We start from the raw sequence: 27388 nt of genomic DNA, 5'->3' as shown, positions 1-27388 counted from the left end.
AAATACTGATGGTGTCTGCATTTCTAACCAAAGAAATTTGAGTTTTATATGGTAATATGCACACTTGTTTTGGGTTGGTTTTTTTGGTACCAGGAATCAAACTCAGGATCTTGCACTTGCAAGGCAGGCGGCAGAACCACTGAGCTAAATCCCCAGCCCCACACTTTTAATAATGAGATTATTTTGTTACTTTTGTGGCTTCATATGAGGCATATACTGTTGTAATTTAGAAGCTTTGGGCCATCTTAGTATTCAGTATATTTCATCCAATCAGCTGAGCAGTAATGATCTGATATAGTGCCACATACTGTACATTAATGGACTGATCGGGCCTGCTTTTTAAAGTTCTTCTCATAATGTATAGGGTTATGTTTGAAACAAATTTTATACTTCAAGATGATACAACTGGATATGAAAGAAAGTTTAGATACTCTTCAAGCTTTTAAGATCTCTATTTTTGAAATTTTCCAGATAGATACTAGTTTCTAGTCTTCCTCAATGTTTCAATTTGTCCCTTAGTAGAAAAGCCTATCAAAGACTGCTTGGTTTTTAAATTTTATTCAATATATCAAGTAACAGGAGAACGTTATTTTAAAATTTAAAAATAGGTTAATTAGTGGATGGTTGTCAGTACTACAGTTAACATTCAATCAACTGGATGTTAAGTTCTAATTCTTAAGATGGAGGGAAATTTTTTTTAATCCTCTTTGAAGGTTTTAATGTTGAATATTTTCTGCAAAGGTAATATTTAAAACTTAAAGTATAATCTCTGAGCTGTCCATAGCTTTAGGGGAACAGGAACAAAAGAATAAATAAATACATTTCTATTAATATGCTAAAGGTGATGCGGGCTTTTAAAATCACTAACAAAATTCTTGACTTCTTGTTCTTTCATAGGCATATGTGGCTTTGCTGATTGCCTTTGCTTTCTCTGATTTGAAAAGAAATATATTCAACTGCTACAACCCTTTTGCTCTTTCTAGGTGTAAAAAGTAGAGTAAGAGTATTTTCATTCTTTCAGTATTTGCAATTTCTTACAAAAGCCATATAGCTATTCTTGATTTTTGTATCCTGTATAAAAGTTATATAATAACATACTTTCATTTCTGTACTGCGATTCTTGGAACTGCAGTAAATGATTGATGTGCTTTTACAATTACGTGTATAAAGCATATTAAACAAGCTTACCAAAATTATGCTGCTAAAGATGTAAAATCATTGCTCCAGGGAAATGTTAATTTTTGCAGATAAAACAATAACCCAATTTTTCAGTAATGAAAATTGAGCAAAAAATGAAAGATTGCCATGAGTGGAATGCTTCATACAGTACTTGCAGGAAAGTAGACTTTTCTTCCCTATTGTCAAGGAGAGTATTACACCCTTTCCTCTTATCTCAGTGGATCTTATTCCAAAAGAACTCTGATTTCGAAGTAAGTAAAAACATTGGAGGGAAAGTTTGTTTACTGTTAGAGATTTTATTTAGTCATTGCCTATTATTAAGATCTGTGTTATTTTGGCCACTTAAAATCCTCAAATTTGTTGGTAAAAGAAAATTTTTACATGGCTTCCACTTGTGGTAATTGTGATTACAGCAGATTTTTAAAATTCCTATTTATTTTGTTTTATTGTAAATGGTTCAATAAAAGTTACTTTGCAACTTTCATTTGAAATCTTTGGAGGAAAAATATAAATCTAGTAAATAATACTAGTTTGCATTCCTGCCATTTGTCTATTTCAAGTTACTGGTAACAATCCTGTGTGGGAGTATGGTACAGTTTTGTTTCTCCTGGTTATGGTGGGGGTGTGGTGGCGGCGGTGGTGATGGGTTGTGTGCGTGTGTGTGTGTGTGTGTGTGTGTGTGCGCGCGTGCGCGCACGTGCAGTGCCAAGGAAGATCTTTAGGAAAAGACAAAGACAGTTCTAAGAGATCATACTCTGAATTGTATTCAGTTATAGGCAATCATTTTATTATTAGGAACCTCTTCCCCGCCCTTTGGGGGGTGTTTCTTGGTGCATTTTAGGAGTGAAAGGCTGTTTTCCCCTCCCCTGAACTGCTGCTCTAATGTTCAGTCTTCTGTGTAATAGCTCAGCAGAACCCTGCCGCTCAGCTTCCTGCCAGGCAGCAGGAGATCGAAATGAACCGGCAGCAGCGATTCTTTCGAATCCCATTCATCCGCCCTGCTGACCAGTACAAAGACCCACAGAATAAGAAGAAAGGCTGGTGGTATGCCCACTTTGACGGGCCTTGGATCGCCCGGCAAATGGAGCTCCATCCCGACAAGCCACCCATCCTTCTCGTGGCTGGTGTGTATCACAGGAAAAACTGTGTGAAACTAAAAAGGTTTAAAAACCCTTTGTTACATTCTGATGTATAATTAACTAAATTTCAGTGTTGGATGATGGCGTTTTGCTGTTAAGTCACATTTTCAGCTAATTGAGGGTTAACTGATTTATAATGTGAAATTGCTTAATTATGTCCTTGTAGAGCACACAGAAAGTTGTCTGTATCCTAAGAAACTTTCCATCGATGTTTATTTATATCTGCTCTCTTCTAATAGCTTGAAGATGTGTATCGTTTTTATTAACCCGATGACTTTTTTTGGGGGGTGGGGTACCAGGGATCGAACTTGGGTCCTTGAGCTTGCGCAGCAGGCGGCGAAACCACTAAGCTAAATCCCCGGCCCCCGATGACTTTTTTGATCAACTGTGGTGTTCAAAAATTTTTAAAGGGTCTTTAGTGGGGGCAAATTTGTTTTCTGGTGAATTTATTAAGCACATTTCCGACCTAGAGAAAATAAAGTCTTACAAAGCTCTCAGATTTGTGAGAATTGATGGGCATTTCTGGAAGAAAGCTCATAAAATCACTCTGAAAAGAGAGAAGGTAATTTTTCGATGTCTCCGGTGTGCAGGTAAGGATGACATGGAGATGTGTGAGCTGAACCTCGAAGAAACGGGCCTCACTCGGAAGCGGGGCGCTGAGATTTTGCCGAGACAGTTTGAAGAGATCTGGGAGCGCTGCGGAGGCATCCAGTACCTTCAGAGTGCTATCGAGAGCAGGCAGGCGCGGCCCACCTATGCGACAGCCATGCTGCAGAACCTGCTCAAGTAGTGCTGCCGCTGATCTGGCTGCTGGCCGAGGCCCAGGGAAGGAAACGTGCATACCCGGGGAGTGAACCCTCCCTTGCTCGCGTTAGAATAACTCGCGCAAAGCGAATAGATTGTACTAATCGTGGTCTTTCGTTAATTTAAGCTTAATTAAGGTTGTGGGAGTGAATTGGGGACCTGGCAATTGTTTCCTTTATCCAGTTATAGCTCTTCATCCCCACCTTTTTCTGAAGCTTGTCAGGCGTGGGCAGATTCCACCCTCTCTCAGTCTTTGGCAGCAGACCACCTTAAGTCCTTCGGGATTGTTCTCAAGGAAAAGAGAATTTTACAAATATTTCAAAAGACATAGTACCTTATAACTGGAGTAATGCAACATTAGCTTAAATTCCTTCAAAGAATTAAGGCATTTAAAATGATTACAGCATTGATGTTTGAAAAGCATCTTAAAAGCTGTGTATTTTCTCTGCTTTTTCAGAAATTTACAGATACTACCACCGACAGTAGAAATTCTGTCCCTCCCCCCTCCTTTGCAGTGTGTCTTAGTTTGGTGAAGCAGTTCTTATTAACTGCTAGAATTCTGGAAATACCTTAATTTATTTAGTATGTTCTGTGATAAAGGAAGTACTACTCACAGTGCCCAGCACTGATTTGGTTTTCTTTTCTGTCAAACTGTGTGCTGCCATCAGAATATTCTTTTGATATTTCACGTACAAATAAAGAAAATTCAGATTGTTTAGACATTTAAAAGTTTTGGGATAAGTTTTGTTTCATTTAGAAAGGGAAACAGCTTAGGTAGCACTTGGCTTAGCTGGACCGAATTCAAATACTCTTTCAGCTTCACCTCAATTGCGTTTTTTGTATGAGAATCTCATATGTTTTAAGCTGGTGTTTGTTTCAAATATCTTTTTAATTCCTAGTGTCATTTTTTTGGCCTTTTGAGATTTTGGTAAGTGTAGAGCTGTTTTATAAGCTTTGTAATTCAAAAGCCCATGTACTTAATAATTGCTTGTTTCATGTAACAGATAATTTAAAAAAAAAGTTTTCCTTGCGTGTCGTTAGTTTTGATCAAATGTCAGCAGTTTTAAGCCTAATATTTATGACTTTCCATATTAGGAATTTAGAGACAAAAGTCCATCAGGGAGTTATGTTGACACAATCCTAAAGAGTCTTGTTTGTATTTTAGAATAAAACTAGAAAATAAAATTATTCTCTGCACTTTTTTCCCTGATTTTTAAATACCCCAACTTTTGAAATGAAGTTTCAGTGATTTTTTTTTTTTTTTCCTAGAAAGATACCTCAGTTAGGAAAATATTTTCCAGCTGACTAGATTAATGTTTGGGAGTCACAGATAGTTTTCAGAGTTGCTCCTCTCTTAATAATGTCTTACTACAGAAATATTTATTTATTATCATACTGTACCAATGATTGCCTTGTGGTAAGGAAGTCCAATGGCCTTGTCTGTGCTGTTAGCGAAAAGTGTGAATGTGATTATCTTTGGTGGCTGTTTTACTGCTCAGACTCACCCATCCTTGGGTCATTTGGTGATTGGGGACATAAGGTGTAGCTACTGAAATAAACGACCTGTTTACTCTCTCCTATTTTATACCTTTAATTGGTGTTTTTATTTGTGTAGGAAAGTGAGTGGCATGCTTTATTTCTTAATCAGTAATAAGTAAATCCTTGAAAAAAAATCTAGTAACCAAACTGATTTTTAACGACCTGTCTACTGTTTTCAGAAATTGTTTTATGTATATCCTAGATACATGAATTGGCACTAGATGAAAAATTAAAAAGGTTAAAATATTATAATGAGAGAACTTAATGTTTTTGTGGCATTTGTAAGAAATATAGTAAAAGATTGTTGAAAGTCCTTTTAGTTTTTGACTGATAGTTAATAAAATCATACTTAATCTTAAGCTCTTTTGTTTCTAATTATGTCACCCAGCTGACCTAGAAGTTGTCTGCTTAAAATTGTCTCTTGAGTTAGTTTTGCATTGCCATGTAGGAAAACTGCCCTAATTCAGATAGACTTAGGGTAACCTACATACAATAGATGAGCATTCACCCTGGAGACACTTTGGTGGGGAAACTTAGGACCTTGACAGCCTTGTAGGGGAAATAACAGAAATGGTGGTCATGTTCACAATCAAACCTACAAATGCTTGAAAACTGTAAGAATCAAGTTAATCAGCTCATATTTCTAATCATTCATTTTAATTGAAGCTTAAAAGTTTAAACCCATGTCCTGCATATAAAGAACTAATCTCATAATGTGGTCTCACCGGTCTTAACACTTGTCAGTACTAGTTCCTTCAGTTCCTTCCATGGTGTATGGGAAGCATAAAAAAGTAGGCATGATGGAGCCGGTGATTTAGCTCAGTGGTTCCAGCGCCTGCCTCACAAGTGCAAGGCCCTGAGTTTGATCCCTGGTGCTAACAAAAAAAAAAAAAGGCATGCACAAAATATTAGAGGGCTGGTGCAAAATGTTTTCACATTCAATTCAATTATAATGTAACCCTAATTACACCAGCATGTCTGACATATATGTGTGAAATAGGAGTTCTCACTGAAGTAGGAAATTTCTTCAGTCTACATGTGCTTAAGAACACAGCTTTCTTAGTTTTAAAGTTGGGGAGATGTCCCATTCTCAAGATTAAGTGATGAAGAAATAAGGTGGGAATGTAGGCTGACACAAAAGACATTCTATTATTGCTCTTATTCGGCTTCTATCTTGACTTTTTTAGGTCATTCTCTTTCTAGTACCTTTAGTGAATTCTTCTGTTTTACAGGTAACCAAGAAAAGATACTATGGAGAGAATGGATGATGTTAGTGGAAGTTCAGACAATAGAAGCCCTCAGGCAAGAATAATAATAATGCATATTTATTATTTGTAGAGCTTATTAATTGGGTGTGTTTTTGTGCACACGTGCATGTGTGTGCATGTGTGTGTGTGTGTTTAAACCCAGGGTCTTGCATATGCTAGGCAAGTAGTCTACCATTGAGCCACATCCCCAGCCCCTGATTTGATATTTTTGAAAGATATTTTCACTCACAGGTTACTACTGTGGTTCTCAGGGGATCCACATACGTAGCTCTCTGATTTCTTTACCTTAAATGGTGGAAGAGTGCTTGGATCAGCAGAATATTTGCTGAATGAAATCAGTTAAGTCAGTGTGAGCGACAGACCTACTTCCTTACATGCAAAGAAATCCTTGGAGGTAAAGTAATTTAGTTCTAGACTATGGAAAAGAAAAGAATGCCTTTGTTCCACTCATGTATAGTAAAAAGAATCCCGACAAGCCAGCACTTTTTAGCACCCCTTGGATTTACAGAGAGGTTGCTTCTCTGTCGTTTCACTTTGTTGGGGGGGGGTAGGTTATCGTTCCCTGCTTATCATGACCATAGTAACAAGAATTGAGAGTCTTCTCCCAGAAGATGCACTTACAAGGGTGAGGGGAGGGGTGAGGGGAGGGCTGAGGGGCCCTAACAGTGAGAAGGACAGGTAGGGGGAACAGGTGGGACAAAGCAGCGAGTTGTGCTCTTTGTGGGAGGCTCATGGTAGGCAAAGCACAGACACTTCGAGAAGGAGCCCTCGGTTGTGTCAGGACCAAATGCCAAACACAGTTCAGCCCAGTTCTAATCAGTGTGTTCTTCCTGATAGACTAACATTGAAGCGACTTTGGTTGTCTCAGGAGTTTTTTTAGGAGAAAAATTAATGGACATTCAAATAAAGAATCTCTTAATTTGTACCAATGTAGAATGTCCCCTTCAAACCACAAGTAGGTTTATTAATTGGCTACTTTTCACTTCTAGAATTTGTTTGCAACTGTTAATTTTTTTCTCATTTTATGAAAATGTATATCTAATAATTTCCTTAATTCTGATGTACTACTAGAAATACAAATAGAGGCTTCTTACGTAGAATTTTGTTGTATCTTGTGCTTTTATTTTTTGTATTTAAAATTTTATATTGGTATATATTTGTGGTACATAATTACATTAGTTGGGGGCTGTATATAATATAAATTTTGATAAATCTTGGTCTTCCTCTTTCTATCCTTTCCTTTCCTCCCTGATTCCTTTCTCAGTCTTGCAAAATTGTGAATGTTACACTTGTTGGAAAACAGAATGTAAAAACTGGGGTCCCAAAAGGAGTCCTTTCGAAGGCTTTAAATAGACTTTGTCTCCCTAGCCTGCTCAGCCTATTGATCTTCTGGGATTGGGCTAGAGAGGAAGAGGCATTCCATCAAAGACTAGAGTGATAGTCCACAGAGAAAATCATGTTTACCAAGTTTTCTTTCTCCATAAACCATATTCGCTGCACTTGTTAGACCAGGACTGAAAGTAGGGTGTGGAGCCTATTGTGGGGAGTGGTAGACACCTTTTCCCTGGGTGCAGCCTGTTATGCTCCTGGCGAGTTTGCTTTTCTCTGGGAAGTTTCCAGGACATGGCAGTGGGCAGGCACAGCCCTAACCACCAGTTTTTTGTTGTGACACCTTGTTACTGTAGTCCGATTTGAAGTCCTTATTCCACGTTCTAGATCTTCACAATTTGGGAGGACTGGGGTGGTGATTAAGGGTGAAAGCTGTGCATGCGTGAGACCCACAAGAATGTATGTTCAATGCATGTATCCCTTCTCCATGGGGGAATGCTTCCCAAGAGATTGTTTCCACCATTAGGAAACATTTTATTTTTATTTTGGTAGCTGCTGTTAAATGTTCCTCTTAGTGTTTACTATTTGCTGCTGTCTTCTGGCAGCATTAAAATATTCTGCTTAAAATTATTTGTCAAATCCATAAAGCAAATCCAGAAAAACTATTAAAGCACAGATTCATTTTATTAGAAATTTATGAAAAGATTTTGCAGCAAATATATTTGATAATGAGATGTTTGAAAGAGCTGTGGAGGCCTTAATTGTTCATTGACTAGCACAGTAAAAATGGGATGAAGATATGTTGAAGCCAATCTAGGTATGTGCACAGCAAAATTAGTGTGAGGAAGTATTCACTGAAGTTATTTTAGGAGGACATTGTTCATCTGGTGAAGACAGGAATTAATCATGTCATAGAGTAAAACCATCTCTCCACTACTTGCCAAAAGTGGTCCTTTAAAACAGTGTTGTGTATATTTGAACTTCAGTTCCTTTTTAAAAGAACAATTCAGAAATTATTGTCAATAAAATAATCTGTAAGCAGTACTTATACAAAGCCCTTGTACCTAAAAATGACTGACGGGGCTGTGTGTACATGTGTGTATCAGACATTGTAGTGTGGAGCATGTATACACTCATCATTGTGCTTCTGTACTACCACACACTCGTGCATTCAGAGACCTGTGTCTCCTTGCATAAGTGATCATCTATATATCATCTATGTATCTATCTACTGACTTTATTTTTTTGTGTTGATACTGTGGATTGAACCCAGAGCCTTCACCCTAAGCTATAGCTCCAGGTTTTAAAATTTTTAATTTTGAGACTGGGTCTCCCTAAGTAGCTCAGACTAGGCTTGAACAACAATCCTCCTGTCTTGCCCTCCCAGAGTTCTGGGATTATGGGTTTGTATATATATATATTCTATTAAGACCTTGCTTCCTGATATATTGCTCAACTCCCAAAACAGTGAATTGCATTTGTTGCACATGATTTTTGAATGATATTTTAAAGGCATCTAGAAGAAAACTTGGCTTACTATCACCTTAATTATCATCCAACAATAATTGAAATATGTTTCACTGATTATATTCTGGATTTTGATAAAAAGTGTCTTTTTCTTCAGGGCTTACTAGTTGTCAGGTAAATGACTTGCATACTCAAAAGCTGGTATGTGCTGATTCTGGGTTGACTATCTGTCCAGATTCTGGTGACTGTTGAATATGCCTGCCTGTTTCCACAATTTTGACAGACTAGCTATGGTTTTCCTTGGGAAAGCAAATCATCTGTCTTGAGATAGCTTAAGTGGTAATTTGTACATTTCCAGTGGTTAATTTCTTTCCCAATCTTGATGGTTAAATTCTTCAAATCCTGCAGCCAGTAATTCAGAATTTCTTTTCTTGGTTATCTAGAAGAGAAATACTTGTAAGAATTTCAGAAAGGCCACTCACAATCAAAGCATGGTTTATTCTACATTCGCCTCTCTGGTGGGTGTGAGGGTGTGCTTGCCATGCAGCAGATCTTCCTTGAAAGACTGGAGCTGTCCTCCAGATGTTCTAGGAACAGATATTCTACCAGAAATGTAACCTATCTTTTCTTACACCTATTTAGATTTTTGGACTGATCCATCTCTTGGAGCAGGGATGGCGAATAGTCTGTACATGCAATCCACCATGTTCCCTTCCAACTGTAGCAGGATCATTCACCCATTATGATAACCCTTCCTCAAGGGACACAGTGTCCTTTGACTCTTGCTCAGCACAGTGGTCCAGCTTGAATAATCAGCATTGGCACTTAGCCTTTGTCATTACTGCCTTCAGCTTAGATGTAGTTCTTCAAGTGTGCTTCCTACCATGAGAAAAATCACTCCCTTTGTTAGCGGCAAACCTTCCTTATTTGAGATGTGGTTTTTAACTCCATTCAAGATGTGTCTGGTGTCTACGTTTTCCTGAATATGTTAATATCAGATCCTTGTGTCCTATCATCATTATATAGTCGTAGTCTAAACTTCTTATGTTTTTCTAATTTTCTTAGCTCCAGAAAGTTAAAAAAGTGTGTGGTATTCCAGTATGCAATTGGGTCTCTGCAGTTATGGTCGTATTTGGTGTGCTCGGTCACTGCACCCTGGCAGCTTTCTCAGGTGCAGGCTCTGAAGCTGTGTTTTGTCCAGCACTGCAGATCTCGGGTAAGGCAGACATTGTTAGCATCAGAGGCCAGTACCAGTTTTGAAAATAGGTAATTTTAGGCTAAAAATGTCCAATATTTTTCAGAAAGTTGTTTTAAAAACTCTAAAGCTCTATGTAGGCTATATATAACCTGGCAGTATACAAGTTATTTCCCTTTGTAAGACGAAATTACCTTAGTAAAATAAATTGACTAACTGGATGAGTATAAAAGACATCTAGGACGTGAAAACATTACCTGAAGTTTGGAAACTTTTGAAGTTCCTCATTGTTCACAAATCATGTTTCTTATACATATTTTTCAACATGTTTTTGTGTTTGGCGATTATTATTTGATATTAAATTTCAGTAGTTCCTATGAAATTTTTCAGTGCTATAAGAATATTATTACTGTGAAAATTTCAGCTTTGTTGAAACATATTTGATTACCCACACGTATATTTTTACAAGAAAAGGCTGGGAATGTTATACTTGGATTGTTTCTGTTATTTTATGTACTTATTTCAGTTAATGACAGTTTCTGTCTCTTGCATGAAGAAAAAACTGTTTCCTCTTAACAACACTAAATTTAAAAAGTCTACCAAATAAAAGTGCTTTATTCTTAAAACAATTAAGTACAGAAAAGTTTTAAATTTACTTCAAAATTCAAATTCAGTAACTGAAACCAAAATGTAGAAATGCTGGGTGTGGTGGCAGTTGCCTGCAATCCCATCATATGGGAGCTGAGGCAGGAGGATCACCACTTTGAGACCAGCTTGGGCTGCATAGCAGGTGGGGAAACACTGTCTCAAAAAAAACAAGATAAATTTTAAAAACCAGCTTATAAAAGAAAGGAAGGTAGAGTTTTACCTTATTTTGCAGATGTTGGAAATTTTTACCATGTGTTTCATGTACTTGGTTTTTAGAGTGATCTGTTGACCTATAAAGGAAAACAAAAACATGACATCCAATTTCCTGGTCTTATCAACAACATTAATCCTTGGAGGTTGAGGTTGATTTGAGAGATACAAATTCTTCTTGCATATTGTTAAGGGATAATACCTTACTTCTGGGGATTAATAGAGACTACAGCTCTCTACTACTTTATTTTAGAAATTGTGAAAAGTGAATATGAATAGCATAGTTTTGCATGTGTCTTTCATTAGAGCTGGAGGAAAATGCTTTCTACACTCAAACTTTTGCTTTCCTTTTTTTAAACTAAGATTTCTTGGTCAGTGGTCTCAGAAGGATTGAAGGAAACTGATGAGAGAGATGAGAGGACAAATTCATCTTGCAATGAGGAGTTGTTTTTCAAGTCAACTTCTGAATTTAGTTGCTGAAAAACAATTACAATAGTATTTTGTTCATAAAATTAAAAAATGAAAATTATTTTAAAGTTTGATGTATATAATTCCATATGAATGCATTACATAATTTCTGTGATGGTGCATACATATTTTGCATTTTGTATTTTTCCTCATTACATAATAGGCATAGCGTTTGAGGATACTGTCCTATACATACTCCCTTACTGGTAGACCATTTTATTTCTCACAACATTCTGTCCAGTGTAATTTCAGGGAAAGGGGGAAGGAGGGAAAACCCTATCCCACTCCCATTGCTTGGTGGAAAGAAGACTGGGGTAGGGATTGGAAATGTCCTAGAAGGGGGTTGCTCAATAAGTTCCTTGTTCCCCCTTTCACCCTCAGAGGCAGCACTTTTGGTTCCTACTTGCCCAGGTTGAGAGATATGAAAACTTTAACAATACTAGGGGACTGGTAGATGCCTGGGATCAGAACCAAGAGATTCCAAGTGAGGGGAAGACAACACTAGAAGCTTCTCAAATGACCTGGTGACCAGGAGAAGCACACCTTCACCTTTGCCTAACATGCTCACATTATTAACCAGATGAGGTTTTAAAACTGGAATTGAACTCTACTGAACCCCGCCACTTCCCTCTTCCCCAGTCTCCTCTTTGTCCAGTGGAGAAAGCTCTCCAAAGGAAGTTAGGAACAGATATCTAGAAGGAACAGTGCACTTCCACCTTCCCAGCACCACCTGAGTTCTACAATGTGGGCAATCATGTGACTGCCTTGTAGTTTAATGCTTCCATGATTATTAAAACTTCCTCATAAATATCACTTTCTACTGTGATTTACTTAAGTTGGTCCCTATATTGGAAACAGTTTCATTATTATAAATAATGCCACAGATCAGATGAGCCTATTAAAAGACAAAAGTGAAAATCTTTGGATTTGAAAAGTCATAATTTGCTAGATGTAGCTTTGCATTTTCTATATATGTGTAATGATAATTGTGATTAATGAAAGTCAAACTCATTAAGCAAAAAAGACCTTTGAAAATGAAAGTTTTGTTTATTCCTGGGAGAATTTTGCAAGGGAATTTCTAGTATATCAATCTACTGGTAATGTATAGAACATCTGAATTGAGGGAAACAAAGGTGTGGAGTCTAGTCATGAATACTGAATGAAAGAAAAGACTAGAAGGAAAACCATAGTGAAAATATAATGAATGACTGTGACTTTGCAGTAGAATGACAACTGAACCAACTGAAATTTCTCTTGGGTTCTCAGTAAAGTACTTGCGCTCAATATTCTTCTCCTATCTCTTCACTTCCACGTAGAACGACAAACTTCTTTAGAGAATGCTTTCTTCACAGTTACATGATGTTCTGACATTTGCTTCTGAGTTTAAAGTGCCAGCTAGGAAATTTAAATTTTTTTTTTGTAGTTTGTTATCTTGATTTAGAATCTTGCTAAGTCACTAAATTGCCTAGGGTGGGCTGGAACTTGGTATCCTCTTGCCTTAGCCTCCCAGAGTGCTGGGATTACAGGTGTGCACTACCATGCCCAGCTAGGGGAATCTCAGCATTACCTTACATCGCTGGTCTTTGTTGGTAGAATCAGCCCCCATAATGCTAGTAGCTGAGTACTTTATACTGAGGGGTATCTAATTTATTCCTTACCTAAACCCACAAATTTATTCCTAATACCCAGTTATATAGACAAGAAGTTTTAAGCTTAAAGGGAAAAATGTGTGGCTTAATGTTGTACCTAACTCAGGCCAGAGCTCAAATTAGGACTTGGCTCTAACTTTACAGTCTCTAGTTTTAACCAATGTCTGATCCATGATTGATTATGCTTTGTCAACTGATGCTTATATAATTGTCAGAGTCACATAAATGATGGCATCTTGTGAGGAATAGAAATGAGTGGGAGCAGGTCACAGGATCCAGGAGGGACACTCAACAATGGAAGGGTATTTTTGTAGCTTATATTTATTTTGTTTACCTATGGTCTGTCTCCATGTCTTAGTCTCCGTGCCTACTTCAGTGTCTTAGTTCTAAGTACTATTTTATGTACATTTTGCTGTCTTACAGAGAAACCCCTCATCATTGTACTTCAAGATTTTTCTTTTGTACTTTTCATTTCCAGAGGAACTTTAGAACCAGAATGCCACACTCCACGAAGGGCTCAAGCTGTGACTCACTTGGGGAAAATTCACAGAAGCAGCAGCATTTCCACTTCCCTGAGTGCATACTCTGTGCTTTCTAATCTTTGTAAAAACATTTGCTAAGCATCACTTCATATATTTCTTGAGGTAATCCAACAGATGGGTGGTATGAATCTGAGTTACAGAATGAGGAAATTGTGGTTTAGAGAAGTTAATTTGTCCAAGGGCACTTGATTATTAAATTGCTAGGCTGAAATTCTAACCACAGTCTGACTTCAGAATACTGCTTCCTAACCATGATCAGGTGCTTGTTTTTAAAGTGTTAAGACTTCAGACAAACAGGATATGTTTAGCCAAGACAGAGGCTAAGTCACTTTAGCTTTTTGTGGCTCCATTTGAGTCCCTGTGGTGGGAAATAAGGGCCTGTAGCCACTAGAGCGAGCAGTAGCAAAGCGAACCAGGCCGATCTGATCCTGCTGTGGGTCCAGGCAGTGAGCCCCAAGCAGCACCCTGATAAGTGCTGGTTGGTGGCAGCTACTGGGAAAGGTGGGTGGCATTCTCGCTGGAGCAGCACTCTGAGGGAAGGGCCAGTCCACATGCAGTCCTTGTTTCCCTCACAGGACAGGAGAAGAAGTGGTGGTGTTGTGTTGCATGGTTGTCCTAAGGCCACCTACTACTCACTGAGGTCTGGTTTGTGCATATAAACACACTTGCATCCCACCTCTTTCTCTTCTCCTCCTTCCAAAAAGCTTCTGTTACCCCTTCTGTCCAGGAATGAATGTCTGGCTAAACACATCAAGAGACTTCTAGAAAACCAACTCCTAAACCAGGCCTGGTAACCCAAGCCTGTAATCCCAGCACTCTGGGAGCCTTAGACCCTGTCTCAAAAAAAAAGAATAGAACAGGAAAAAAAAATTGAAAAGGGCTGGGGATGTAGCTCAGTGTGAAGGCCCTGGGTTCATTCCTCAGGACAAGAAAGAAAAGAAAAGAAAAGAAAGAGGAAGAAAGGAAAGAAGGAAGGAAGGAGAGAGAAAAAGAGAGAAAGAGAAAGAAGAGAAAGAGGGAGAAAGGGAGAAAGAGGAAGGAAGGAAAGAAAAGAAAGAAAGGGAATGAACTAATATAGGATTAAAATAGAAAATATTGAATAACAGGTGGAAACATTCTAGGTTGAAAAAAGCTGATTACAAAACAAGTCAGTCTGATTCCATTTTATATAGTCAGATTCCAATGATATAAATATGGACATCAAAAGATAGCAGTTAATGTGATAAATTACACAAAGCATTTATCTTCTTATAATTTTCTGTATTTTTTTTAGCTTTCTTATTTTGAAAGCTGTCATGCTTGCAAAGAGGGAAAACTCTTTGCATTTTAACACACATGCACAGTGTAGGGTAGACACATTCTGTCTGCAGACTGTCTGGGGTCTCTGTCTCCTGTGTCACCTAGGGAAATCCTGCCCTGAGCCTGGAGCAGGGCTCCATGTGGCAGCTGTACTGCGGTGCTGCCTCTCCTGAGTGCTGCCCACCCCACTGCCCTGCAGAGAAGTGCGAATCTTCACATCTCCCCTGCAGCTAGCATTGATGCTCAGGGCAGCTGGGAATCCTAGTCAGAGGGATTTGTTCCCACACTAGGGTTCTTGGAAGTAGCATGTAGTGAGTGACATCAGTGCGCTTGACCTACCTGCATGGAGCTCCTTTTCCCTGAGCCCCAGTCTGCTCATTCTTCACACACTGGGCAAATTCACCACAAGCCAGGGATCTGCAGGGATCTTCTGGGTCATCTGTAAGAGATGGGCAGAGTTTGAGGAATGTTTGAGTGGCTGGCAGCAGTTAAAGGCAAGAGACCAAAGGTATTTGGCATCACCCACTTTGGAGTGGGTCATGTAGTGGTGATAACAGAAGAGAGTGAGAAGAGAACCAATTACACTTTTATCTTTGAAAGATGAAATTATAGACATATGATAATACATTTAGTTCCAACTATAATTACAGACTTTAGGATGCATCAGAATCATCTAGAAACCTTGTTAAAACAGATTGCTTTAGGGCCAGGGATTTAGTTCAGTGGTTCCGCCTCCTGCCTCAAAAGTGCAAGGTCCTGAGTTCGATCCCCCCAAACAAACAAACCCAGATTGCTTTGGAAGGCAGATAAATCAAAACATGTCAGAATATTCAGCTCCAGGAGGCCAGTGGCTCCTTCCACCTCCCTTGTTTTTTTAGCACCGAGGTCACAGAGCTCTCAGCAGAGAAGCAAATGGACAGAGTCTCCTAGTAAAGCAGGACTTAGATAAGTTTTTCTCAGCCTTGGGCAGTCCCCCCCTTTCAGATCCCCCCCCCCCCCACACTCCCTTTACCTGTAAGTCCTCATTCTGGTACAGATAAAATTGGCAACTATGTCCCTTAAACAAAGTTTATGACACTGTTTTCACAAGATTCTGAAGGCTCTGTCTTCTTTCAAGGATAAGTTACAAGGCTATCACAGAGTGACTGTTTTGTCTCACCTCTATAACCTCACCCCCTCCCTCCAGTTTCCCACCAACCGAATATATAAAACTGGAGCCTTTCTTTTGTTCTGGGCTTGGCCTTTGGACATTAGTCCACTGTACCAGTGTACACCTAATACCTGGAATAAATCCTCCTGTATCACCCATCTGCCTCTTTGGTCTCTTGATATCCCGAAACACTAGTGTGGATGGCAGAACTGCAACAGGTCCTGCATTCACTGTTCTTTCTGCTTTCTGTTTCTGGTTTCATTACATCAACCATTTGCCCTTCACACTATTCTTTTAATTAGCATCTATTATGTGCAAGTAAAACTGTCCATTTAAGAATTCTAGGGGAAGTGAGTCATGTATAGGATTAATTCTTCACAAGGACCCCCAAGACCTAGTCTAGTCTAAGAGCTCTCAATATAGAGAAGTGTTCATCCTGGAGGTGGTGGCTTTGAACACAGTATATGAAGTGGATTGTGTTTGTACACACAAAGACTGGGAAAGACATTTCCACTGAAGATGGCAGCATGGACAGAAACCTGAAAAGGGATCAGTGGAAACTGAGTTAGAAGGAAACAGAAACCTGTGAATGGGAAGGAAAGGAACTGAGACCAGAAAGGTTTGTTAGGGCTGTGTTGTAGTCAGAGTTTACAAGGGAATAGATTTAATATAGGACACATAATTTACAGGATTGTTTTATAATATTCACCCAAAAGGTCAAATGCAGAGGAGTGCGAGAGATCTGTCCATGCACCAGAGACCCGAAGGATCCAGGCTTGGGCCTGGATTCTGTAGCAATATCCCGCACAAGTCCAGCTGAAGGTCTAGATCCCAAGGCAATGTCCACGAGTGCAAAGGCCTAAAGCCCACAGCAGTGTCTCCTGCAAGTCCATATGAGGCTCTGCACCAGGAAGGCCCCAGGGCCAGTGGTGGAAGCTAGAAAGTCTGCACTGGCAGGGTGAAGGTTCTGTGCCATCAGGCTAAGTGATCTACATGCAGCCAGGAAGCGATGCTCAAGGTGAAGACCAGAGCTCCCTCGATGAGAACAGCAGCCATCCCTGGTGACAGTGAGGACCTGAACTCGAGCTCTTCTGATGATGAGAACAGTTAAGCTTGTATCAGGAAACCCAGGCACAGCAAGCTTCTCCAAGAAAATGAACAGCATACAATCTTCCCTTCCAGTTCTCTTTTTATGCCATTGTCAACAATCCTCACGTGGGTCTTCCACACCCAGAACTGTACTGACTCAGTTCAACTGGGCGTTCCAAGTTGATCATTAGTTAATCCACCACAGGTTGATTTTGGAATGCCCAACTAAGGAATTTGGACTTTTTTTTTGCCCTTCCTAACTGCCACCTCTAATGCCCCCCAGAAATTTGGACTTTGCAAATAGGTGGGAATCACAGAAGAGTTATGAGCAAGGAAAAAAATATGATCAGAATTATGCTTTAGAAGATATATAAACAGGATTTAGAATTTTTAGAATTAGGACAACTTCAAAGATTGTCTGGCCCAATATTTTCCAAGTGGGAACATTTGCAAAAGTCTAATTCAGCAGGATTTAATAACTTTTATACTAAAAAGAGGTTTGATAGCAAAATACATTCTAAAAAAGGCTGTGTGACTGTTGGTGAGAATGTAAATTAGTACAACTATTATGGAAAACAGTATGGAAGTTCATAAAAAATTTAAAAATAGGACTACTAGATGATCCAGCAATCACACTACTGGGTATATATCCAAGGGAAATTAAATCAGGATTTTTTTTTCCGGTACCAAGGATCAAATTCAGGACCTTGTGTTTGTGAGGCACTGAGCTAAATCCCCTGCCCTATGAAATCAGGATATTGAAGAAAGATTTGTGCTATTATGTTCACTGCAGCACTATTCACAATTGCCAGGATATGTTATCAACCTAAATGTCCACTACTAGAAGAGTGGATAAGGAAATTGTGGTGCATATATGCAAAGTGAAAGGCTAATCAGCCATAAAATGATGAAATCCTATCATTTTCAGAAGCATGGTTGAGCCTGGAGGACATTATAGCAAGTGAAATAAATCAGGCACAGAAGACAAATAGTGCGCCATGTCACTCATACACAGAATCTAAAAAAGTTGATCTCATTGATGTTGAGAGTAGAATGAGGCTCCACATGCTGGAGAGAGTGGAGGGAGGACAGGATGAGGAGAGGTCAGTTCATAGGTACAAAGTTGCAGGTGGGACGGGGTACATTCTATGTGTCCTGTTGCACCGTAGGGTGACTGTAGTTAACAGCAATGCAGTATGTATTTAAAAATAGCTAGAAGATTTTTGATGTTCTCATCACAAAGAAATGATAGATGTTTACAGTGATGGACACATTCATTACCGTGATATGATCATTACACAATGGATCCATGTATTGCAACGTCATATTATAACTTCATAAATATGTGCAATCATTATGTGTCAATCGAAAATAAAAATAAGGCCTCAGAGACATGTGCATGTCATCCCCGGTACTCAGAAAGATCAGTTGTGCTCAGGAGCACAAGATTAGTCAGAGCTACACATTGAGAACCCCCCCATCTCAAAATAATACAAATAGAAATAAGAAAATAAAGAAAAATATGTTTTAGGACATAAATATAACAGGTTAATCTTTCCCTGTCCTCTTCCCCCCCCTCCTAAACTCTCCCATCCTCTTCTCTTTTTACTTTTACATTTCTTAGGGTTATTAACAAGCTCATGTCTCTTGTACCATATTGTGACTCTTACAGCAGTTCCTTGGCCAAATTTACAGACCTGGAAACTGTATGGGTGGCTAGGGGAGAATCCAAAGGACACCTCTGTTCACTGTTTCCTTGGGGTGAAGACACCAAAGTGAGGGAGACCACTGTGACCAGCCCAAGAGTTGGGCAAGAGCAGGTTCTTGAAAATGTGCTTTGGGACATCTCAGCAAAGTATACTGCTAAAGCGGTTTTGTGAAGTTGTATTTCTCTGCAGCTTTGGGAATGGATACCATAAATTGCCTTGCCCTGCCTCCTGGTTCCTAATGCTGGCCGTGCCACTGTTTAGGAATAACTTGTTTACACTGACAACCCAGGAGATTGCATGTCCAAGGCCTGGTTTAGTAAATAACAACTGTCAACCACTTTACACTCAGAGCTGTGTTCTTGAAAACAGAGGCCAGGAGGGAATAGTCAGGAGCTCCATTTCCCTCTGCAATAGAGAAACATAGTTAACCTGGACAGCTGCATGCAAGGGTTCTTCTTCTTTGAACAGAAAATAGCAAGTAACCCAAACCAAGTTTCCCTGTGAAAATAAATGTTTCCATTTTACCATGATTTCCATGAGCCTAGCCAGGCACAGTCCATGAATCAGTAAAGTTTCACATTGCACAGGGAGGGAGGTGGTGCTGAAGCAATGAGTTTATCCAATTTTGGGGCCCCAAGTCAGGTATATTTGAAGGATGGATGCAAGCAGTTTAGGAATCACTTCATTTGTGCCATACCAAACATTTGTCCCATACTCAGTACCAGGCAGTAGAGAAGCAGCAGCTTATTTGGTTGCTGTGTGTGCCATCCTGCATACACGACAACATTGATTCATTCGACAAATAGCCACCTGGCCTTTCAGAACTTGCAGCACTTCTCAGACTGGGTAATTGCTTTAAGTTTTATTTTATCCATATATAAAAATGTAGAGTTCAGATAGAATTTTAGAGCTAGAGGGCATTTTGGAGACCTTCTAGACTAATTTGTTCACTTTGCACATGAGGAAGCCAAGACCCAGAAAGCAGACGGTCTCTTAGATTAAGGCCTTTTGTTTGTGTGAACTCTACTCTGTGGACTGTGTGAGAGCGAGGGAAGGGAAGAGCCCCAAGAGGGCGCCGTTGGACCACTGCTGATACTGCAGATGAAGGTGACCAGGTAATTAGGCTCAGAAGAGACCACTTCGTGAAGCGACTCATATTGCTTCCACTTGCATTACCTTAAAAACATTTCCTCTAGCTATTCTGGTGACTCTCTTTACTTCCATGTCATCTTTCAATGAACATTGGGTTTTAGGCAAAGGCTGACAACTGGGCTGATTCTAGGGAGGACGAGCCACAGATGAGATAGAAGAGGAAAGACTGGCTCTCTGGTGAATGAGTTTAGTAGAACTTCTGTAGGCAAAGACATCCCTGCATTGTCATCACGTTCGGTCTTTGTTTCTCCCCAGCTGTGTCGCTTTAGAATGATGCATTCATTCGTGGGTTGGCCATACAACTCTTTGCCTCTTCCTTTGCACATCCCTGGACATTTATACAAAACAGATTAGCTCAAACTTCCTAGTCATTGCTCTAGATTTGGTCAGTGATAAAAATAATTATACATTATGTAGCAACAACCTAAAACCCTCTGTCTTCTGTCTGAAGAGTGTCTAAAGCCTGAAAGAGGAAGGACAAGAGACTTGAAATCAGCAGTAGACTAGGATGGAAAAAAAATCAGATGCTGTTTTCCAGAAAAAACGTTTTCCAGTCATATAGATTTTATGTAGAGCTGAGGAAATGAAATCCTCATGGTAAGTTTGTGGACTGATTGGTCTATAACTGCCTCAGCCCCCTGAATGGGTGTGAATTCCTTGTAAATAGATTGTTTTTACATTGGCACCATAGAAGACCCTCTCCAGGAGCCTGCACTATGCTCAGCAGCATAGGCTGTGATTTGGGTCATCTTCTGGGCGTACTAGGATTGTTCCATGGCACGATGACTTAACTTTTTACCTTAGCTTATGTGGGTGGCTTTTCTGAAGGTGGGACAGCCCAGTGCTCTAGGTCTTCGTGAGTCAGGTGCATCTCAGGGACTGGTTGGCAGCTGGTGGGAAAGGTTTAGGTCCATCCTGGCACCCAGATGGCCTGGCCTTCTGTTGAGCATCCCAGATGGAGTCTGGCTGCAGTCAGAGCACTTAGGACTTGTTCCTGAAGTGTCCCCAGGGATGGTGACCCTGAACTTCCAGCTGTGCCAGGAGCAGAAATGGCAATCACTTCCATGAACGAGAAGCTCACATTCATTGAGCACTGTTACCCATTTGGCACTGTGCTGAACTATTTAAGTGTCTTCATTAATATTTCCATAATTTTTCATTACACACAGATGTTTCTGACACTGTTTTCACAGGCGAGGAAACTGAAGTCCTTTGTAGCTATTATGGCCAAGGATTTGGGCCATTTGAGTTTTCATCCATTCTGGTGGTTCTCCCGGGGACACCCTGAGGGATGGATGGGGTGAGGGGTGAGTGGGAACCCCCAGGCAGACTCCAGGACTGCTGTCCTTTGAAGAGAGCCCAGGCAATGGAGCTCATGGCCTGCTGCCTTCCTCATAGGCAGGAGGCCCAGTGGACTGCAGAGGCTCCGAGTTCAAGGTGACCTTGGTGACAGGAGGCTGCAGAGGGTTCGGGAACACTGCTGTTGCATCGTGGTCTCTGGGGTGGGCACGTCCTGTGTGCTGGGTCCCCTTGGGGTTTCCTCGATTGAGGTGTTGGTCCTTGGGGTCAGGCGCAGCAGGTCCTGGGGTCACTGGTCCCAGACCCCAGGATGCTGGGCTTGTCCCTGTTGGTGGCAGTCAGTGCAGGGAGAATTCTAAGGGCAGGGGTTGGAGGAAGGACTCCAGGAGCATCTGGAGGAAGCTCTTCAGGGTGGCTGGGTGTGGGATGAGGGTCCAGGTGGAAACCCAGGAGGGGCCAATTGTCCTGGGCAGTGCAGCCAGTGCTGGTGCTCCCTACTGGGAGCAGCAGGAGCTGAGCAGAATCCCTAGTGATGACGTCCCAGGAAGCAAGGAAAGGAGATGGCTGGGACACAGAGGCCAATAGAGGGGACAGGGAGGCTCTCCTGGAAAGAGAGTTCCAGGAACTGTCCCAGCCGGGAAGAGATACTTCTAGCAGAGGATAGAAAGGGGCATTTGGAAGTTTGAGACTTGTTCCTAACATCAAAGCCTTTTTTTTCCGCTTTAGGAAGGGCTATGACAAAACATTATAGGAAGGCCGGGGATTTAGCTCAGTGGTTCCGGTGCCTGCCTCCCAATTGCAAGGTCCCGAGTTTGATCCCCAGCACCAAAAAAACCCAAACAACATTATAAGAAATTTCCCTTGGTGAAGTGAGAAAGTAACACAGTTCATTTAGGGTTAATTAAAATGTATTGTTAGTTTTTCTAAATAGATTAAACAGCCACTGAATACCCAGTAGGGGGGGTTGTAAGATTCCTTTCTGTGTTGAGGCCGCAGGGCAGAGTCAAAGGAGGTGGCAGTCCTTGGTCTGAATTCTGGCTCCAGCACTTGGCAAGTGTGTGACCATTAAAAAATAAATTATTTACACTTCTCTGAAACAGTTTCTCCAACTGTACGAGAGGGAAGGGGGTTCTACCTACTGTGTGATATTATTAAGATTCAAAATAGTGTCAGTGAACAGTAGCTCTTATCCGTTTTTATCATCTTTATTGTGATGAGTGACATCTACCACCTCTCAGAGCTAAAGGGAGTCTGACAATGCATTTTCCAGGGAAAATGAGTTTGTCCATGCACGTCTGTGCTGAAAGCATCCTGTGTGCCAGACAGTAATGAATCCCAGTGCTTACCTTACCATCCACAGCTGGGAGGTCTGCCTGCTTTTGAGGAGGTGTTAGGTAGGAGAGAATAAGTTATATGTGGCTTTGCATTTTTGAGATCTTCAAGCTGCACAGCTCACTGGTATAAAAGCCCTGTATATTTCTCAAGAATTTTCGTAGCAGCCTAAGTGAAAGACAATGCTGGTTGCTGGGAATGCCGGGAGAATACCGAGCAAGCCATAATTTATTTGGTTTTTCAGTTGGTAAATCACAGTAAGTTCTAACATTGGTTTATACTTTTACATCACAGATTCATTTCTTCAGAGTTTTCGAAAGGTGAGCGGCAAACCCACCGCTGTCATAACAGTGTGGGCTTTTCTTCTATTGAGGCTATCTGGCCTAACGGACTGCTGACCCCCGTTTTGATGGTACTGTGGGATGCTGATGCTGACCTCGAGGCCTGAGACAGCTCCAAGAGCATTTTCAACCTCTCTTCCTCCTCTTCCTCCCCCTCCCCTCCCCCTCCCCCTTCCCTTCCCGTTCTCCTCCCCCTCCCCCTCTTTTGGTGGTGCTGGGAACTGGACCAGGGCCTTTCCCCTTCCCAGCCTTTACTATTACAAACTACTTTCCTACTCTGACATGAGGCAAAAAGAAAAGACTTGATTGGACTTTGTTTCAGATTTTACAAACAGAACCAAGTAAATGGGCCATGTGGGGCAGAGACAGGAAGTATTCTCATCTTCACTGGCCTTCAGGCAGGCTTCTTCCTGACTCAAGTCCTCTGACTGCCCCTTCCGCTTTTCAGAGGCCCCCTGGTGGCTGCAGCTCAGGAACACCCTCCTCAGAGGCCTGGGACCGGTGGCTGTGCAGGCCGACATCAGGAACCTATGCCTGGTCCAGTCTGGCCTCTGCGCTGCCTTCTGCAAATGGTTCTGGTCACCTCTGGGCTGTGCTCTTCAGCAGCCTCCACCCATTATTTCACTGGAAGCCTTTGAAGCTGCTGCTCGCCTCTGGCTTTTCTCTCTGACCCAAGCTCGTCCTCTCTTCTGTCCCCCTCGGCGACAGTCCTCCTTCCCAGACAAGTTCCAGTCCCTGCTTTCTCTTCCAGGGCACTGTCACTGCCCTGAGTCATGCTAACCCCCTCTCTGAAGTTTCTACACCACGTAGCTCAGTCCCAGGCCATTTCATAGGCTGTGGGTCAAGTCACCTAATGCCATTTTCTTTAGCATGGATTCCTCCCCTCAATATTTTCAGAATCTTTTTAAATCCTTAAGTAATCTCATTAATTTTGCCTTATATTTTTGCATTAAATTTTTTTTCTGAATAAGAGTGGCATTCACAAAGTCACCCTCAAACTTTTTACCTCAGCAAAGCTTTGAAAAGAAGCATTAATCTATGTGCCACCCTTTTAACCTGTTTATATATTTGTATTAGGTACTTTCCAAAAATGTAGCATTTTACAAACGATAAACTAAACGTTTTTAAGAACACTTTCAGGACCATTGCGTACTTACTTTAAAGAGTGCTTGAGTTTTGCAAAAATTTTAGTCTAACTTTAAAAAAACCCTACGTCGTGGGAGAGAAAGAAAGAAAGAGGACACTGAGGTGGACACAGATTTGGCAGGTTTGAGAGAAGCCTGAAGACCAAGCTGGCTCTTCCTGAACTGGCTCAGCCTGCTTTCTCTTCTAGTCTGAACTCTCCCCTCCCTCCTCTGTGCCCGCAGGTCTATGACGGTGGACACCTGGGCTCCTCCCTACCCTTCCCTGCCCCGTCTCCAGCGTCATCCTCCAAGCCCGGTTCAGCGACACCATCTCTCTGCAAAGCCTCCTGGGTACCCCTCACCTCTGTCCTCTGAACTTGGCAGCATTACTGTGCATATTCTGGTTATAGCATTTCACAGCCTTTTGTGTTTGCTCTATTTCTCTTGCTAGGCAGTTAGCCGTCTGTGGACAGAGAGAGTCGATTCATCTTTGGGTCCTGGTGCTTATAATAGTGTCTGACTCGTGGCAGAAAATCCATAATTGTTCAGAGAGTGTATGAATAAACTCGGAACCCAAGTCACACTTGTATTATCATTTCCTTGCCTACTTTTCTGTAATGGCAAAGATACAGGCCAGAGGAGCAGGAAGCTGGGTAATCATTGATGTTTAGGAAAATTATCCAACATTTGGAAATAATGAAAAAATTGCCAGGATGACTTCAAAGTCATGTCAGCACACTGAAATGCCACCAAGTAAATAGGGACCACCTGTGGGGCCACTCTGACCAGCTGTCTGCCTTTGTACAACCTGCAAGTCAAAAGAAGGAATTGTACATTTTAAAATGGTTATATAAGCACTTGTATCGTGTCTTTCACTTTGCCTTTTGGCTTGCAAAGTCTGAAATATTTACTATGTGCCCCTTGAAGAAGAAGTTTGCCAATACCAGGAAGGCAGTAACTATGTTTGACTCACTGTTTACTACTGATTACAACTCAGACATTTTACAGCTCTATGAAGTTAGACGTTAATGCACAGGACATTGCTCAGATCCAGGAACTGTGCTTCCTGCTTTCTATTTACCAGTGCTCTCCATTATTCTCTTTTGGTCTTTGGCTTCATAAAACCACAGCTGCTATATGTTCCTTACCCTATTTTTACCCTAATAACTCATGGGTTAAAACTTTGGCATACAGTCAGTCTATTTTTGTGACAGGTATGTTTTTCATATTTGGGGAGTGATTCATTGCACAGGTTGGGGAGACAGGCAAGGAAGATAGGGAGTCTGGAGGCGGAGGCTCTGGGCGGGGTGGGAAGGCCTCACTCTTGGGGCACCCTGACCCTTGTCTGCTGTTTCCCTGAGAAGGTATCGAGAGAAAGGCAAAAGGGCGGACGTCCAGCAGCTCAGTTTTGCTATGTGTTTTAGCCCCCCTACCCAGGAAAAGGTTAAAATTGTAGGATGCCTTCTTTATTTTCAAGGATTCTCTCCCGTAGACAAACCTAGGTATTTCTTTTTAACAGTAAGGGTTGATCAAAATATAAGGCCAACGTTTAAACTATTTATTACAGTAAAAGACACATTGCTGTCAATCCCCCCTCAAAACATTCTACCTCTTTTGCAAATTCAAGGGGACCAAGAGATAAAGGGAATGGAAGGGAAAGGGGACATAAGAAGAATTAAGATGTATTATGTACATGTAGTAACTCCCCACAGTGAATGTAATCATTATGTACTGCAAACACGTACTAATAAAAAATAAAAATTAAAAAATAATGGCTTAAAAATACAGTAAATATTTTCAGTTTAAAAAAATATTAAGAGTGAAAGATACATTGCTATTAATCCCCCTCCAAATACTACCCCACCTTCTTTCGAACACACTTATCCCAGTATTCTTGCCTTTTTCTGAAGCAGTTCTGGAAGTGCTCTTTTATGAATATTTTATGAGATGTAATAAAAAATAGGTGAATGTGCTGCTGAGTGCCATCCAATGGAAAGGCAGGCTCATAAACACATGGTGTGTCCTCATCCACCTTATTCAGAGGCTCTGGCACCATATGACTCTGGCTCCTCCCCAAAGTTAAAATGACCATGAAAAGTAGTGTTTTGAATTGATTCAGGACATTAAGGCAGCTAGGACAGCACAACTAAAGACCTCACAAAAGAGGACTTTCAGAACGGCTTAGGAAAGTGGCAAGAATGATGAAATAAGTGTGTTCAAAAGAAGGGCAGATAGTATTCGGAGGGGGATTAATGGCAATGTGTCTTTCACTCTAATACTATTTTTTTTTTTTTTGGTTTGAGAGGTATTTAATTAAAACTGCAATTCTACATGTATTTCCACAGTCCAGTGGTTTATTTTAAATTGGAGTAATTTCAAATTCCACAAACAAAACTGAAGAACAGCAATATTTTGTTTGAATTCTCTCTTCTGTACACTCAGTGATCTAAAACACCACAATATCCAACATACACAAACCTCAGGGAAGGGTTAGTAAATACACACAAGATTGGAATCATCGTGCTCTTTGTTCCTAAATGGAATGGTCCCACAGAAAAAGCACAGGATACAGCACAACATAAGGGCAACTGTTACATACGAAGTGAGCAAAACACACTAGCATTTTCTATAGGCGTAATGGGGAAACCTGCATAGGTTAGAGGGCCTTTTATGCTCATTTAAAAATCAGTCAAGTTGTTTGTATGCATTTTTCAAATAATTTGGAGAGCACTGCAATCCAATGTAGGATATGCTGATTAGTGTTGTCTGTGTTGGCATTGACAGTCTTGTGTGATCACATACCAGTATTTTCACTTTAGCATTCCTTCGAGTAAAAGAGATTTAAATGCATTTAGACAATACATATTATAAGCTGTTTACATACACTAAATTTAAGAGATTCAGTGTTAGTGCTTGCTTCTTTAAACACTACAGAGTGCAAATCAGGATCTTCACAATAGATTGAATATTAAGCAGTTCTTCAAAGAATGAAGGGGAAGAAAGAAGCCCACATGAATACTATTCCCCTTTGAAAATAAATTCTAAAATGATGTAGAATGTATAGTGAAAGATAGGGGTCTATTTTTAATCTTCAAGTTTTTCTAGCACCATTTATTAAAGAGGCTATCTTTCCTCCAGTGAGGATGTTTGGCTCCTTTGTCAAAGATGAGGTGGCTGAGTAGGTCTAGAGTTGTTTGTGCATCTTCTATTCTGTTTCATTGATCCTCGAGTATGTTTTGTTTTGTTTTGTGAGTACCATGCCATTTCTATCACAGTAGCTTTGTAGTATAATTTCAAGTTGGGCATTGGGATGGGCCCTTTCTTGCCTTTGTTGCCTAGAATTTCCTTTGCTATTCTAGGTCTTTACTGATTCCAAAAGAATTTTAGGATTGTTTTCTCTAATTCTGTGAGATATGCTGTTGGAATTTTGATTGGGATTGCATTAAGTCTATATAA

General features: G+C 40.6%; 2 protein-coding genes across 14 annotated transcripts in view; one reads left to right on the top strand and one right to left on the bottom strand.

Annotated features, from left to right (window-relative positions):
* Myo6 (myosin VI) overlaps positions 1–5020 on the top strand; it is a 164458-nt gene extending 159438 nt beyond the window's left edge. For all 13 annotated transcript variants that reach the window (XM_021243782.2, XM_021243780.2, XM_021243779.2 and 10 more), the window contains 2 exons: positions 2085–2303; positions 2909–5020. In XM_021243782.2, the coding sequence (XP_021099441.1) occupies positions 2085–2303; positions 2909–3108 (419 nt within the window). In that variant the 3' untranslated portion in view covers positions 3109–5020. The remainder of the gene's footprint in view (positions 1–2084; positions 2304–2908) is intronic.
* Positions 5021–7924: 2904 nt separating this feature from the next.
* Positions 7925–27388, bottom strand: part of Impg1 (interphotoreceptor matrix proteoglycan 1) — a 146020-nt gene continuing 126556 nt past the window's right edge. Inside the window, exons 15-17 of the mRNA XM_087207761.1 lie at positions 15076–15175; positions 10789–10858; positions 7925–9164 (exon numbers count right to left, since the gene is read on the bottom strand). Of these exons, the coding sequence (XP_087063887.1) occupies positions 9087–9164; positions 10789–10858; positions 15076–15175 (248 nt within the window). The 3' untranslated portion in view covers positions 7925–9086. The remainder of the gene's footprint in view (positions 9165–10788; positions 10859–15075; positions 15176–27388) is intronic.

Source organism: Heterocephalus glaber, unplaced genomic scaffold (assembly GCF_053883595.1).
Source record: "Heterocephalus glaber isolate CG9 unplaced genomic scaffold, H.glaber_assembly_v1.0 deba00000818, whole genome shotgun sequence".
In the NCBI taxonomy this organism is placed as follows: Eukaryota; Metazoa; Chordata; class Mammalia; order Rodentia; family Bathyergidae; genus Heterocephalus; species Heterocephalus glaber.
Note: the sequence above shows the minus strand (reverse complement) of the source record. Positions and strands in the feature narration are given on the sequence as shown.